General features: G+C 41.4%; 1 protein-coding gene across 5 annotated transcripts in view; it reads right to left on the reverse strand.

The window, feature by feature from the left end:
• The window catches only part of LOC138774771 (uncharacterized), a 90434-nt gene that overhangs the window by 38740 nt on the left and 35249 nt on the right, over window positions 1-16445 (reverse strand). For 4 of the 5 annotated variants that reach the window (XM_069955695.1, XM_069955711.1, XM_069955693.1 and 1 more), the window contains 3 exons: window positions 16006-16087; window positions 12785-12874; window positions 6831-6957 (listed from right to left, as the gene is read on the reverse strand). In XM_069955695.1, coding sequence (XP_069811796.1) covers window positions 6831-6957; window positions 12785-12874; window positions 16006-16087 — 299 coding nt within the window. The remainder of the gene's footprint in view (window positions 1-6830; window positions 6958-12784; window positions 12875-16005; window positions 16088-16445) is intronic. The other variant, XM_069955701.1, reaches the window with a different exon arrangement.

Raw genomic sequence — 16445 nt, forward strand, 5'->3', positions numbered from 1 at the left:
TGCCAGATTACATGTAACCCCCCCCCCCCCAGATTGCACGCAACCACCGCAGGTCGCCTCTGACCACCGCACCTTGCCTCTGACCACCGCACCTTGCCTCTGACCACCGCACCTTGCCACTGACCACCCCAAATTGCCAATGACCCCCTCCAGATTGCCCGTAACCACGCCAGATTACAGGTACCCACCTCAGATTACCTATGAGCATTTCAGTTTATCCGTAACCACCCCAGATTGCCCGTAACCACCCCAGATTGTCCGCAACCACCCCACGTTGCCCGTAACCACAGCAGGTTGCCTGTAACCACCCTAGATTGCCTGTAACCACAGCAGGTTGTCTGTAACCACAGCCGGTTGTCCGTATCCTTGTCAGGTTGCCTGTAACCACCCCAGTTTGTCCGTATCCACGTCAGGTTGCCCGTAACCACCCCAGGTTGCCTGTAACCACCCCAGGTTGCCTGTAACCACCCCAGGTTGTCTGTAACCACAGCAGGTTGTCCGTATCCACGCCACGTTGCCTGTATCCACCCCAGGTTGTCTGTAACCACAGCAGGTTGTCCGTATCCACCCCACGTTGCCCGTAACCACCCCAGCTTGCCTGTGACCACCCCATGTTGACCATATCCACCCCAGATTGTCTGTAACCACAGCAGGTTGTCTGTAACCACAGCAGGTTGTCTGTAACCACAGCAGGTTGTCTGTAACCACAGCAGGTTGTCCGTATGCACGCCACGTTGCCCGTAACCACCCCAGGTTGCCTGTGACCACCCCATGTTCACCGTAACCACCCCAGGTTGTCCGTATCCACCCCAGATTACCCGTAACCACCCCATGTTCACCGTAACGACCCCAGGTTGTCCGTATCCACCCCAGATTACCCGTAACCACCCCATGTTCACCGTAACGACCCCAGGTTGTCCGTATCCACCCCAGATTACCCGTAACCACCCCAGGTTGCCCGTAACCACCTCCAGATTACCCGGAACCACCCCAGACTGTCCGTAACCACCCCACGTTACCTGTAATCTCATTTTCTTTATTGTATTTTAGTAACTGCGCTATTCTAATAACTATTACTAGCTGCGGTTTTGCTCAAGCAAATTGGCGCTCCTTCCCTTCTGAGCCCTGCTGTGTGCCCATACAGTGGTTTATGCCCACATATGGGGTACTGATCTACTCAGGAGAACCTGCGTTACAGATTTCGGGGTACATTTTTTCTCTTGTTCCTTGTGAAATTTTGAAATTTCAAACTAAATGAACATATTATTGGAAAAATTCGAGTTTTTCATTTTTACTGGCCAATACTTTCCTCCAATACCTGTGGGGTCAAAATGCTCATCCTACCCCAAGATGAATTCTTTGAGGGGTGCACTTTCCAAAATGGGGTGTCTTATGGGGGGGGGTTCACTCCGCTGGCACTACAGGGGCTCTGCAAACGCACCTGGCTCTCAGAAACCTCTTCAGAAAAATCTGCACTGAAAATGCTAATTGGCGCTCCTTTCCTTCTGAGCCCGGCTGTGTGCCCATACAGGGGTTTATGCCCACATATGGGGTACCGTTGTACTCAGGAAAACCTGCGTTACAGATTTTGGGGTGAACTTTCTCTCCTGCTCCTCAATAAATTGAGAAATTTCAAACTAAAGGAATATATTATTGGAAAAATTTGTGTTTTTTATTTTTACTGTCTACTTTTGAATACTTTCCTCTAATAGCTGTGGGGTCAAAATGGTCAAAACACCCCAAAATGAATTCTCTGAGGGGTGCACTTTCCAAAATGGGGTGACTTATGGGGAGATTTTACTTCACTGGCACTACAGGGGCTCTGCAAACGCACCTGGCGCTCAGAAACTTCTACAGCAAAATCTGCATTGAAAAAGCTAATTGGCGCTCCTTCCCTTCTGAGCCCTGCTGTGTGCCCATACAGTGGTTTATACCCACATATGATGTACCGTTCTACTCAGGAGAACCTGCGTTATAAATTTTGGGGGAATTTTTTTCTCTTGTTTCTCGTGAAATTGAGAAATTTCAAACTAAAGGAACATATTTTGGAAAAATTCGAGTTTTTCATTTTTACTGTCTACTTTTGAATACTTTCCTCTAATACCTATGGGGTCAAAATGGTCATTACACCCCAAGATAAATTCTCTGAGGGGTGCACTTTCCAAAATGGGGTGACTTATGGGGAGATTTTACTCCGCTGGCACTACAGGGGCTCTGCAAACGCACCTGGCGCTCAGAAACTTCTACAGCAAAATCTGCATTGAAAAAGCTAATTGGCGCTCCTTCCCTTCTGAGCCCTGCTGTGTGCCCATACAGTGGTTTATACCCACATATGATGTACCGTTCTACTCAGGAGAACCTGCGTTATAAATTTTGGGGTAATTTTTTTCTCTTGTTTCTCGTAAAATTGAGAAATTTCAAACTAAACGAACATATTATTGAAAAATTCGAGTTTTTCATTTTTACTGTCTACTTTTGAATACTTTCCTCTAATACCTATGGGGTCAAAATGGCCATTACACCCCAAGATAAATTCTCTGAGGGGTGCACTTTCCAAAATGGGGTGACTTATGGCGAGATTTTACTCTGCTGACACTACAGGGGCGCTGCAAACGCACCTGGCGCTCAGAAACTTCTTTAGCAAAATCTGCATTGAAAAGGCTTATTGGCGCTCCCTTCCTTCTGAGCCCGGCTGTGTGCCCATACAGTGGTTTATGCCCACATATGGGGTACCGTTGTACTCATGAGAACCTGCGTTACAAATTTTGGGGTGCTTTTTTTATCATGTTCCTTTTTAAAATGAGAAACTTTAATCTAAATGTATATATTATTGGAAAATTTAAATTTTCCATTTTTTTACCGCCTAATGGTGAATACTTTGCTCCAGCCCCTGTAGGGTTAAAATGCTCATTATACCCCTAGATTAATTCTTTAAGGTGTGTAGTTTCCAAAATGGGGTCACTTATGGGGGTTTCCAGTATACAAGCCTCCTAAATCAACTTAAAAAAAGAACTGGACCCTAAAAAAATCAGTTTTGGAAACTCACGAAAATGTGGTAATTTGCTGATAAATTTCTAAGCCCCGTAACACCCTAAAAAAGTAAAATATGTTTATGAAATGAAGCCAGAATAAAGAGGAAATATTGGTAATGTGACTTAGTCACTAATTTATGTGCTAAGACTTTCTTTTTTTAGAAGCAGAGAATTTCAAAGTTCATAATTTTAAATTTTTCATGATATTTTGATGTTTTTCACAAAAAAACACACAAAGTAGTGACCAAATTTTGCCACTAATATAAAGTGCCATATGTGACGAAAAAACAATCTCAGAATCGCTAGCATACGTTAAAGCATCACTGAGCTATGAGCGCATAAAGTGAGACAGGTCAGATTTTGAAAAATGAGCCTGGTCATTAAGGCCCAAATAGGCTTAGTCTTGAAGGGGTTAAACACTGGGATGTGTCTCGAACTATAAAGAACACTGTAAGAGTTAGCACCATATCATGATTAATTCTGTGTGGTGACCACATTGGTATGGCCTGTTTTGTGTTTTACTATGTAGCCTCTATTTCATTGATACAGTAGTATTACTAAGCAATGGGATTGTCAAATGGGGTGAATGAGACTATAATACCAGACACAGACCATAGAGCAGGGTTTCTGGGAAATAAAAAAAATAAAACCTTTTGTCTAGGGATGGTCCGAACCTGCTGAGGTTCGGGTTCGTATGAACCCGGTCTCTCGGCAATGATTCCCGCTGTCTTAAACCTCCGTGCAGAGGGTGGATACAGTGGGAGGACCGCCTGGAAAACCGGGATACAGCCACAGCCATAGGCTGTATCCCAGTTTTCCAGGCGGTCTTCCTGCTTTATCCACCCGCTCCACGAAGGTTTAAGACAGCGGGAATCATTGCCAAGAGTCCGGGTTCAAACAAACCCAAACCTTGGCAGGTTCGGATCATCCCTACTTTTGTCCAATCATAGATAGATAACTCCTTACCATGACTTTATTCAGTTGTGCTACTGTGGCGAAGGGCTGTTGAAGTTCATTGAATATATAGGGAAGAACTTGCGCAGAAAAAGCAGAGATATCGCAAAGAATTGTGCAAGCTGAGCTACTCCACATAATTAGACTTTTTGCTGGGTTTGCACCTCACTCACCAGGTGGGCAGGCAGGGCCCAACATGGTGTGAAGGGGGTATGTCTTCCTCCCACACCAAATTAACTACAATTTATGCCTCAAACAGGTATAAATGGAAGCTGAAATCTATGCTAGCTGCATGTATGGGCGAGAGATTATTTAAGACTGACATGTGAGACGCCAGTCGTAATAGATCCCCACCAAATAGTATTCAAAAAGGGGGGGAACATCTGTGGACTTGCAAAGTTTTCTAGGTAGAGATGAGCGAATTTACATTATTAATAAAGCAAAGCACTTTGTTAGCTCGGCAGTCAGCTAATCAGCGGCTGCCTTTGAACTTGTAACAATTCTACTCCTCTCCGGGTGCCTGGAAAAGCTGAATCCAGTCCCAGGAAAATAGGAGGTGTCCCAGGACTGGATCCAGCTTTTCCAGGCACCCGAAGAGGAGCAGCCCGTAGCGGCACAGGGTTCAAAGGCAGTCGGCTGATTAGCTGAGTGTTGAGATTTGCTTCATAAATACGAGCACCCTCAAAAGAATTACTGAAAAGTACTTTGATTCATACAGTAGTTTAATATGATCAATTCTACCGCTAATAAATGACTAAGCCTAAATAAGACAAATGGTAATGCAAACTGTCTCAAGTTGCTTTTTTTATCTTCTTTCAAGAAGCATATTTTATCTGTAGCTACTCTGGAATCAATAAAGATGGAAGTAAATTGAATGGTTAGATGAATAACTGGATCCAAACAATCAATCAATCAATCATATAACTATAGCAACATATTATTTTTTTTATAGGTACTCACTGGATAGAACTAGATATTCTCTTGTAGTATGTAGCGGCTGCTAAAGTGTGTAGCATAAACTGTAAAAATCGCCTATCCTCTCTTGTATTATTCAGTGTACAAGTCCAGATTTGAGAAGTGGACTCTTGGTAGTGAACTATGATGAAATAAAATATGTTTTCTGCAGCAATGAATAATGTTTCACTATTTATTTGCCTGTAAAATGTGGATAAAAAGTATGAATTTACTTTAGGTTTGTTCTAGGCTCCTTATTTTGCATTGAAGGACATTTTAATGCTACGGGACACAAAGACATTTTGGACGATTCTACACTTCCAACTTTGTGGGAACAGTTTGGGTTTGGCACTTGTGGATAAAGCAGTGTACGTAAAGGCATGATTGGGTGACTATGGTGTGGAGAAATGTAAGTGATCGGACCTCAACACCTTTAGGCTATGTGCGCAAGCAGGTTTTCTGGCTTCTGGGGGGGGGGGGACTATAAAATAATGCAAAAATGTATAAGGTCTCAAAAGCAAGCCATTTATTTCTACTGGACTCAATGGGAAACATCCCTTAGTCAGTGCCCACATTAATTTTACAGCTAATACAGCTTAATACAGTGTCATGCCATAACGCATTATGCTATATTTTGACACATATTTTTGTGTGTAATTTGGGCTGTAAAAGGTCTATAGCTGGTCCTCACAAATGCCCACAATTTGTAAAAAAAAAAGTGGAGGCTATCAAGCCTGCAAAAAGATTCTCAAACCCATATACAGACCCTTTTTTAGAATACAATATTGAAAATAGCTCACATAGGTGTAATGTCCCAAGACTATCATGTATTCATGGCAAGAAAACTCAGGTACTGCCAGGTACTGTACCTCTCTTATGGTGTGTTTAGACAGAGACTTATCTGACTAATTTTTGAAGCCAAAGCCAGGAACAGACTATAAACAGAGAACAGGTCAGAATGAAAGACTGAGATTTCACCTCTTTTCAAATCCATTCCTGCCTTTGGCTTCAAAGATCTGTCAGATCTACACTCACCTGCCACTTTATTAGGTACACCTGTCCAACTGCACGTTACCACTTAATTTCTAATCAGCCAATCACATGGCGGAAACTCAGTCCATTTAGGCATGTAGACATGGTCAAGACAATCTCCTGCAGTTCAAACCGAGCATCAGTATGGGGAAGAAAGGTGATTTGAGTGCCTTTGAATGTGGCATGGTTGTTGGTGCCAGAAGGGCTGGTCTGAGTATTTCAGAAACTGCTGATCTACTGGGATTTTCACGCACAACCATCTCTAGGGTTTACAGAGAATGGTCCGAAAAAGAAAAAACATCCAGTGAGCGGCAGTTCTGTGGGCGGAAATGCCTTGTTGATGCCAGAGGTCAGAGGAGAATGGGCAGACTGGTTCGAGCTGATAGAAAGGCAACAGTGACTCAAATAGCCAACCGTTACAACCAAGGTAGGCAGAAGAGCATCTCTGAACGCACAGTACGTCCAACTTTGAGGCAGATGGGCTACAGCAGCAGAAGACCACCCGTTACTAGCATGGTGTACCTAATAAAGTGCCCAGTGAGTGTATGTGTGTGTAAATGGACCTTTAGTGTAGTGGGTTTATAATATGCTGAATCAGATGTCCTTAAACTTTCTAATAAGAAGGAAAACCTCAAAGTTTTGGCATTCTTACAGCAGTCTTGTAGGGAGGCGCCTGTAAAGGTCCATATTGGTAAGATTATCTGCGTTTGTCTAACACCAGAACAAGTCACTGGCAAAGTGGCTTCTATTCACTGTGTAAATGTTCTGCCAGGCTGAGAAAACAATCAAACTGCAAGACTAAAATAAAACCGTCTCTATTCCTTTTTACTGTCAGCAGAGAACAGATTTGTTTCTTACCATTTTTCATTGCTATCACCTTCTGCTGCAAATCATTTTTCTCAGTAAATTGGTTCAGTTCCAGCTTTTCTGATGAAAATATCTTAAGTTGAGCCATTGCAACTTCAATTCTGAAACTTAGTTGTTTCTATTTAAAAAAAAAAATACCAACAGATGGTGAAATGTTCTTCCCGTGTAATTGCTAACATCGTAACCTTTAAGGAATCACACACCTGAGCAATGCAATTAAAATTGGTCAACGTTGCAGGCACCTAATCCAGCCTGAGCCGGCTATGCCATACTATTCATCTCTCTATCGCTGTATATGTATGTGCTGACATTCATTTAACACAATTTCATCACTTTCAAAAGGTCATCGTAAAAAAGGAAGGTCAGCGAAAATACGTTTTCCATGTTAAGCATCACGGCATAGGTTCTGATTAAAGGTGAAGATACTTTCTGTAAGTCCTGAACTGTGGGACATCTATGTTCTTAAGCATCCAGCGTCACTGCCATCAATACCATTACTTCTCACACAGCATGGGATCTTCCCCTGTTCACCATGCTTTTCATTAAATGTCTTTCATGTTTAATTATACACCGTACATAGTTTGGTCATATTTCCTAATGTGCATCAATGGGAATTTCTTATTACATGTCTGCAAATAAGATATGTATATTCATCATATTCTGATGACAGAACCTGACCATTACACAGTGGCAGCTGACTGGTATATAGTTTTCCTTTTCACACAAAGAAGTTCTGCAGCAGCTGCAGTGTATATTATACCATTGTGATTCCTTGCTTCTGAAACATTAAAAAATTCTGATGTTGCAGACTTTCAGAAAGGTCTCTGCTACATTTCAAAAAGAGGTTCTAGAAAATTAGACGTCATCTTACACTTCTGTGACCGATAGAAATGCCCCTATGTTTTACAGTATAAGTTTAGGTACACATAGAAAGTATAACTAAAAGAACAGTTATCTTCACTAGTCAGGTCATTGCTGTAGCCAGTATAATATGTCTGTCGCTATTGCGGTGCACTGGACAGTTATGTGCGATGTGCAAATTCAAGAACAAGCAACATTCCTTTGCAAGTGTCTGACCTTTCCATCCATAAATAGTTGACAGGTAAAAAGAATAAACAATAGAACTGGGGAATTGTTTGAATAATGTCAGTTTTTATTTAAAGTGACACTGTCACCCCCTATTTGCATTTTGACTGCTCTCCCCAGGTGTAAAGGGTAAATGTTACAGCTTTAATTACTTATTTTATATCACACCTGATGGTGTTTGTTCTGGTAAAAAGTGGTTTTTATCACCTGTGGATTGTTATATGTGGGCGGGGCCTCGCGGCCTTTGTGCCACATCGCTCCGCCCCTAGCACCACTTAGCCACACCCCCTCAGCGGCTATTGGTGTGGGACAATCAAGGGAGTGGGGCCTAGAGCTTTAGGCTGGCCCTTCCAATGGCTGCTGAGGGGGCGGGGCCTATACGACGATGACGTCACGGATGAGGAGAGGCTAAGTGGTGCTAGGGGCGGAGCAATGTAGCACAAAGGCTGCGAGGCCCCGCCCACATACACCAATCCACAGGTGATAAAAAAACACTTTTTATCAGAACAAGCACCATGAAATGTGATTATAAAATAAGTAATGAAAGCTTTAACATTTACCCTTTACACCTGTGGAGAGCAGTCAAAATGCAAATAGGGGGTGACAGTGTCACTTTAAGTTATCCAACTGTGTACCACCCTCGCCATGTACAATAGGTCAATATTTTATTAATACTGTGGATATGGGACTTCCGGTTCTGGCGCGTATGGGATGGCAGCAGTGTGAGTGAGCTCCTCCACCCTCTGCTCATAATATCGCTCCCCGCTCTGACTCCTGACATTACCGGCCCTGCCGGACCACATCTCTGACTTCTCTAAGTGCCGAGGAGTCGCAGGCACCACTTCTTAAGCGGGGAACCAGTTATACACCTCCCCATAAGCCCTCCTTCATTTACCTCACAGCTCTGTCACAGGGACACCCAAGATGGCGCCGACACGAGGTGCTGCTGCTGAGGCACACACAGAGGAAACACATACCTCACAAACCCCAGTGCCGGACCTCTGTGACACCATAATACCAGGACTAAATGTCTTGCAAGGCACTGGCAATTCAAGTGTCCAAAATGATATTAAATGACATAAAATCCTCTCTTGAGGCCACTATAGTTTCCTCCCTAGCAACCATACAGGGAGATATAGCAACGCATACCTCACAGATTACTGACCTTCAGGAGAGAGTCAGCCTGTTAGAAGATGAAATACATTCTACAAAAATAAAACTACAACAGAATATGAATGTCACAGCTTCATTGCAAACAAAGACTGATGATCTAGAGAACCGCTCTAGGCGCAACAATTTACGTATTATAGGTTTACCTGAATCCATTCCAGCCATGCAATTACATGCTATATGTTCTCTAGAAATTCCCCAAGCCTTGGGTATCCCAGGTCACATTACTGTGGAAAGAGCTCACCGTGTGGGACCCCCACCAGCGAAACAAAAGCAAGATGCAAATCAAAAGGAACAGAAACCCAGACAAGTGATTGTCAAGTATCTGAATTATAACGATAAAAACAACATTTTACAAAGCTTTAAAAAATCTACAGTTGATGTTGCAATTTGTGGCCACAAAATCCTCATGTTTAATGACTACTCCGCAGCAGTGGTTCAAAAACGTAAAGCTTTTGCACACATTTGCTCGACATTGGTAAAAAATCAAATACGATTTGCTCTTCTTTATCCTGCCATACAGAAAGTTTTCAAATCGGATGGTTCAGCCTCTCTCTACAGTTCTCCTAAGGAAGCCATTTCTTCCCTTATAGATGTAAAGGGTCTCACTCCACCTATTCAAGACAAGCACAAGAGACGACGTTTGGATGGTCCTACTGACACGGTGGAAAAAATGGAATGATTATGAACTCCATCTCTATTCTGTTGGACGCTATGCTGCTCATTAAAACTGAGTATTTTTTCTCTATTTAGTCCTATATATGTTGACTAAATACTATATTAGGGACACCTTGTTACTACATTATTATTTTCTTTAGTCTAGGTAGTAATGCATTTGGTGGTGTGTGTGTGTGTGTGTGTGTGTGTGTGTGTGTAAGTATGTATTTATGTATGTATATATGTATATGTGTGTGTGTGCATGTATATGTATGTATATGTATAATTCCACCTTGTATGGTTTTAGGTTTAAGTACAACTTCTTTAAGTACTAATCATTATATACTGGCTCTCCCTTTTATTTTATTTTATTTATTTGCTTCCCTGTGACAACTCACACATTTCTCAGGAGGGTAGGCATGTGTATGTCTTTAATTTTAATATATACTCATTTAGTGGAGCGGAGGTTGATGTGACCTCTCCACCAGTTATTTCTTTCTCTTTATTTCTTCTCCATAATGCGGAGTTTGCGAATGCTCCGAACATTGGACAATACGAAAAAAGTGAGGTCCACATCTCACTTTATTCGCTTAGTTTATATTGTTAACTGTTTTATTCTTAGGTATATCACCTTTAGTTTGTCTGAAAATGCTACATGCTATCCTCTTTTTCTGCCTGAAAGGGTTACCAACTATGTTATTGTGCTTCCAGGGTCTCTTCTTAACACCTCCTCTTCTATTAATATTGTATGAAATTAATCACTTGGAATGTTAAGGGACTACGTTCCCCATCTAAGAGGACTTCTATACTGAAACACCTTAAGAGACTTAGGGCCGATATAGTATTATTGCAAGAAACACATTTAACTGAATTGGATTATTTTAGACTCAAACGTTTTTGGGTGGGTGCAGTTTATGGTTCACCAGCTATTAACCGTAAAGGCGGGGTAGTTATTCTTACGCATAAAAATTTAGCCTGTACGGTATTATCTCAATATCAAGATGATGAAGGCAGGATATGTCATCTTCTTATTGACACTCCAGCGGGCAAATATAGCATATATAACGACTCTGAAATTCATGATATAGTAATTTCGGATCACTCCCCTGTTTACAATTAAGAGATATTTTTCAGAAGGGATCCGATATTATTTGGAGATTACCTTCTCATTTAGCTAATGATGAATCATTTATCAAACTATAAAAAAAATGGTGTTCAGACTTCTATTCTAACAATGCTCAACATACACAATCCCCAATACTTTTCTGGGAGACTGCAAAAGCAGTTCTAAGGGGCCAAATAATTTCTTATGTGGCTGCCCAGAAACGTGAAGCACGTAAAAACTATCTTCAACTTTCCCAAGATCTGCGCTCTACATACACACTTTTCCTGTCTTCCCCTACAGATGACAATAAATCTAAATGGACAGCAGCTAGACAAGCTTTCGAAATTGCACAGGAAAAGCTCAATGCTATATATAGAGATCAATACATATCCCGTTTATTCCGCTATGGTAATAAATCAGGGAAAATGTTAGCTAACCTTGCTAAAGGACGTAGACCTACTACACATATCCCTGCTCTCAAAGATACAGCGGGTAATATACAAAAAGATCCTAAAGTCATATCACAACTTTTACAACAATTTTACCGCTCACTATATTCCAAAGATAGGCTTGATCTGGCTGCTGGTAAGAACTTTCTAGAGTCATTAACTCTACCTTCTCTTGATACCCCTTCTCTTGATTCTCTCAACGCCCCAGTCACATTGGAGGAAATTACTGCCACTATCTCTACACTTAAAAATAACAAAGCTCCAGGCCCTGATGGCTATAGTACGGAATTTTATAAATCTATGTCTTCTGTCATCTCCCCTACCCTTCTTTCTACTTTCCAAACTATTCTGACTGACCATCACATGCTCCCCTCGGGAGATACTGCATATATCAAAATACTACACAAACAGGGGAAGGATCCGACATCTCCTAATTCATACAGACCAATCTCTTTAATAAATGTAGACCTAAAATTGTTGGCAAAGATTATGACCAATAGAATGGCAGACATCCTACCATCACCAGCGTCATTAGCCGCTGAGCCGCGATTGGCCGAGCACAGTTATGCTCAGCCAATCGCGGCTGAGCAGCTGATGATGCGGCCGGCACTCAGGAAGATCGAAGGTGTTCGGGCTGGCCGGCCGAAGATGACGTTTGGCACAAGATGGCGGACGCGTGTCGGCACGGATCGGGTATGTATAAAGCACTACACTTCCGGGTACACGGGTGGGGGTGGTGGGACACGGGAAGGGGGCCATTCACAGACATAACATACATTACAAAGTTGTATAACTTTGTAATGTGTGTTATTCTGTGAATAATTTTTTACCGCCGCACTACCCCTTTAACATCACTTTAAATACAGACCTGGGACTTGCCCCACTGTGAGGCATACCTAACATACTATTGAACACCTGTTACAGTCTGTTTTTTTTTTTTTCAATTTCAATATGACAGGTTCCCTTTAATATTTTGACAAACCCTGACAATTTATGTTACAACCAAAGGTGCTGTTTTTATCTTTATTACAGTTGCTACATGTAGAATGATATAGAGAAAGCATACATTGCCTGTGGTTACAATGATCTCAATGACCAACTGATAATGCATATATTTTTCAAGGCTTGCATTGCATAGGATATGCAAATGTGTTGTCAGATTCCCCCTTCGTGGCAGATCCTATTATAAGCTCATCATTTGGAGACCTCTAATTCTTCAAGGCAGATAGCTCCTTCAAGAGTTTAACATTTTATATCTTCAAATACTCAGTAATTACTTTCAAAATGCAGATGAGAATTATAACCATAGATGAATGATCGTTGTTCTTATTGCTAATAATTTTAGTAGTAGCTTTATGAGGGTAACCACTTTAATATGTAATAAATGGCATCTACTGCATTAGTGTAGAACATTCTGTCATGTAACATTGTTTATCCATTGGATCAAGATATATTTCCCATTTATTTTGTATACTTACATGATAATTAACAACACTCCTGCTTTGCTTGTACTTAAAACCAGCCATGCAGATAAAACACACATAGGCACACACAGCCTGGAGGTTACCCTGGATTGAATTTAGAGCAGAATTTTAATAAGAAACATTGAATTGAAGATAGTATAGAAATGAAGAAAATTGGCTGGTGGTTGTGTATATGATGGACTAATGCAACTGGGTCCTAAATGTCATCAGGCAACTTTAACACAGTGCAGATATGATCGTCATTTAGCATTTCTGTTTCTGAGCCAAATCCAGGAACGGACATATCCACTGAAGAAAATCTAATACAAACAGATGCATTCAAGTATAGATGAGCAGTTCTTAGACTTCAATAGCATGGCTCTACATGGTGCTTGGCTAGTGTACAATTAAAACTTACTTGTCCCCTATGCACAGTATAGAGGACAAGTGAGAGACCCTCGGTTCCTTTGTTTTGAATAGAGTTGCGGGTTGGCACGTGACCTGCAGCTCTTCATTCTCTATGGAGCCACCAGAAAAAGCCGAGTGCTGTGGCAAACCTGTGGCATGTTACTAAAATGTGTAACATGCCCTAAGATTTGCCAATGAAATTGCGCAATTTTTTTCTGCAGATTTTACCATCTGCAATACAAAGGGTGAGATCCACTGCAAATCCATTGTCACATCTTAACGTCCCTATACACCTTATACTTTTGTACTTTTGGATCCATTTATGGCGGGTCCGGCCAGGTGTATGGGGCTTTCCTGACCATCCAACGACAGATGATGTCGGTGAAGATAGGGGTCGGGCATAATGGAAAATCACAGTCTGACCCCCTTGTTCTGGAAGAGAGCTCTAGCTATTGCTTAACCCCTTCCCTCCCCAGAGACAGCAGGGGAATGCTCGGCTATGCCAAACATTGCAGTGTATAGATAATGGCAGCTGTACGAGAGATATAACTGATGGCCAAATGATTGTTTAACCATCAGATATTAATGGTATGTGACAACCTTTACACAACATGATACAACTGTATTCAATTGTATTCTACTAAAGAGGTCCATCTAAAAAAAATATAAACTGTAAGGTTAGATTTATACGCTATCCCTGTGATAAAGCCAGGTCACATTGACATGTGCAATTGGGCTTTAATTTACAGCACAATTATCTGCAGCAAAGACAACTCTGTGAACTTAGCCTTGGGGCTCATGCACATGGCAGAACCAGGGGGCTGTGCCAAACACAGTAAAAAGAGGTCCTACATAGTCCAACCGAGAGAATAATATAGTGGCACTCACCACAAGACATAGGTCAATCACACTTCTTTATGGTTTCCCACGGCTGAAGGGCCCCAGCATTGGTCACAGTTTGCGCTGCACATGTTTTATGGAACAATAAAGAAGTTTGATTTATCTATGCCTTGGGGTGAGTACTGATATTTTATCCTCTCGGTTTGACTCTCTCTATGAAGCATTTGTCAAAATGTATTTGCTCTTCAATAAAATAAACTACATTTCTGGGTGTATCTATCTATATCTGGGATTCAGAACTAAAATGGTTAATTATAACAGAAGGAAACTCCTAGCTTTGAGCAATAATGTAATCTAGAGAAGTCGAGCAGGTAACCAGGGAAACCCAGCTGCAGGCACTTAAAACATTGCATGGCTTCTATAGTTGCCGAAAGAGATTTCTACCCTGTTGTATATGTCACTCTCTGTGTAGGTCAAAGTGAGATAACATTATATAATGCATTGCTTTCCTTGGGTCCTAGTGGAGACTTTGTTAAAACATTAGTGAGGCAATGTAGCAATAATAGAAAAATACAAAAATACAAAAGAACGGAATCTACCAGTTTATTTTCACAGTGAGATAATGATTTGTAAAGAAGTGGATTCTGCAGCCAGCCCTATATGTCACTGATTTTTGCTATTGATTTCACCCTTTGCAATTGAATGTAGGTGTGGATTTAAAGATGGCGTAAGTTTACGTCTCAGATTCGACTGAAGTGAATCCACTGCTACAGCAGCATGTGCATTTTAATGCAGTGTTGGATTTAGATCTGCCACAGTACAAACTGTGAATTCTTAGGGTAAATTCACACGGGCGGATCCGCCGGGAGTCTCACGCACAAAATCCGCAGCTAATCTGCAATACATGTGTTATTCTTATTATTATTAATACGTGTATTGCGGATTAGCTGCGGATTTCGTGCGTGAGACTCGCCCGAGTAAATTTACCCTTACAGCGGATCTGCACCGCATGTAAATCTACCTGGGTTCACATTACGTATATTTCAGTCAGTATATTTCAGTCATAAAGGATCTGTTCACACAATGTTGAAATTGAGTGGATGGCCGCCATATAACAGTAAATAACTGCCATTATTTCAATATAACAGCCTTTATTTTAAAATAACTGCAAATATTTGCCATTAAATGGCGGCCATCCACTCAATTTCAACATTGTGTGAACAGATCCTTTCTGTGTTTTTAATCCACTCCTGGTTTTGGTTGCAATACTGACTGAAATATACTGACTGAAATATACATATACTGACTGAAATATACGTAGTGTGAACGCAGCACTTATGTAGCACATGAGCTCTTAAAGGATCTTATGCATCACAAGGCCATTTTAACATGAGCATAATTACTGTGCACTTCTGCACCCTTAAAAACTATCATAATTCTCTGTGAATTTGGGTCATTAGATCCAAAGTTAAGCTAGGGTTTATTGAAGATGGCTGTACCCTTATGATGTGTCCTATGAGTACTGGAAGTTGGTCTTCACTGTACGTGCAAAAAAGAGGGATTGTGGAAAAGTGTGTGCACTGTTACGCAGGAACAGCAGGGTCACAGTTCAAATAGGAAGGCGGGAAGTGAACAGATCCAAGAAGAAGAAAAACTATACAGGGATGCAAGTTATTTTACACAAAAAGCAGCACATTTGTACTCTTTTATGTATGTGGTACACATCCAAGTTTACCAACTTTTCTTTCTTTGAGATGCGGTTCAGGCAAACATACAAGATAAAACTATAAGTGGGTGGCCCAGGCAATACAGACAGAAAATAGCTTAAGGCGGTGATCCAGACTATACTGCAAGGCAGCTGAGCAGCAGTCTGTTACTTTATGTATTTTGGCTTTAAACAAAAGCAGTATATTTTTTGGTTTTAAAAAAACTAATGTAGTTAGGAGTAAACTGGTTAATTACATTTAGACAGTAAATACAATTCTTACTTGAAGTAGGTCATCACAAGAGAAAGAAGACGTTATAAACAGAAGCCTCTCAAGAGTCTTCAGGGCCACATTCACTGCCCACCTGCATTATGAATACAAAAAATTGTCTTACTACAAGAAAATCTCACACTTTTAGGCCATGTTAACACTGGCTGTTCTGTGACCCTCTTTGTTACTGAAGATCATCACAGCTGGTACTGCAGAACCATCCGCATGTGAATTCACCACTGCACACAATGGAGCGTGCGGCCTGAGCCGCACGCTCTATTGTGGGAACTGACAGGTTCTCTGCAGCCACTATTCAATGAATAGCAGCCGCAGAAAACTGACATGTCAGTTTTTGCGTGGCCCCTAGCGATCCCGGCCGGAGACTATACTATGTGTCTGTGATTCAATAGACGGCAGCACAATGTAAGTTTCATATTAATCACGGCTGTTGT

The sequence above is a fragment of the Dendropsophus ebraccatus genome, chromosome 1, assembly GCF_027789765.1.
Source record: "Dendropsophus ebraccatus isolate aDenEbr1 chromosome 1, aDenEbr1.pat, whole genome shotgun sequence".
NCBI lineage: Eukaryota > Metazoa > Chordata > Amphibia > Anura > Hylidae > Dendropsophus > Dendropsophus ebraccatus.